The 648-nt window shown below is 41.5% G+C and overlaps 1 protein-coding gene across 1 annotated transcript; it reads right to left on the reverse strand.

Annotated features, from left to right (window-relative positions):
- Window positions 1–149: 149 nt before the first annotated feature.
- LOC107579449 (peptide-N(4)-(N-acetyl-beta-glucosaminyl)asparagine amidase-like) lies at window positions 150–642 on the reverse strand. Its single transcript, XM_016265282.1, has 2 exons — window positions 525–642; window positions 150–359 (listed from the first exon to the last, which is right to left on the reverse strand). The coding sequence occupies exons 1-2, from the start codon at window positions 628–630 to the stop codon at window positions 184–186; spliced, it is 282 nt and encodes a 93-aa protein (XP_016120768.1). The 5' UTR covers window positions 631–642; the 3' UTR covers window positions 150–183.
- Between the last annotated feature and the right edge of the window lie 6 nt (window positions 643–648).

Below are 648 nucleotides of genomic sequence, written 5' to 3' on the forward strand. Positions count from 1 at the left end.
TTAGTCACATCACATTTATTTGACATTACAATAAAACAGTTCAATTTTCAGAACCGACCAGCTAGCCAGAGTAATTTACAGTCAAATATTTCTGAAAGGAAAGTAAAAACTTACTTTTGATTAAACATTTCCTCAGTATTTCACATGTGTACTTGCAAGAGATGTATACATGCTAATCTCTCATCAAGACTCATCCATTTCAACCAAGATTTCAAATAAAACTTTCTCTGTGTCTTTTAAACTCTGTCTGAAGAGCTGAGCGTGTTGCCATGACACTTCACCCTCTCCTCCTGTGAGCTCTGCCTCCACAATCAGCTCTTTGCCTCCGGACAGACTTGAAGAGGAGTGCAGTTCACCATCTGTGAAAACAAACCGATTACTAATATTATAATCCGGCTTAATTACTGGCAATCATGTTACATTTAAAAACCCATTTCAGAAATGAGCTCTTGAAGCTCAGAGAGCAGTGATTCAACCTGATACACAAAGCACAGAGCTGATGCATCAAACAGTGAGACTCATACCTCCAGGGAACTCTATGGTGGTCTCGGCGGAGCGTAAACTCCAACGCACGCTGCCTGAATGGAAGGTCTGGCTGAAGGCTCGGACCGAAGCAGACTTTATCTTCATTCCTACTGGAGCGCAGTT

Source organism: Sinocyclocheilus grahami, unplaced genomic scaffold (genome assembly GCF_001515645.1).
Source record: "Sinocyclocheilus grahami isolate Dianchi unplaced genomic scaffold, SAMN03320097.WGS_v1.1 scaffold17500.1, whole genome shotgun sequence".
Classification (NCBI taxonomy): Eukaryota; Metazoa; Chordata; class Actinopteri; order Cypriniformes; family Cyprinidae; genus Sinocyclocheilus; species Sinocyclocheilus grahami.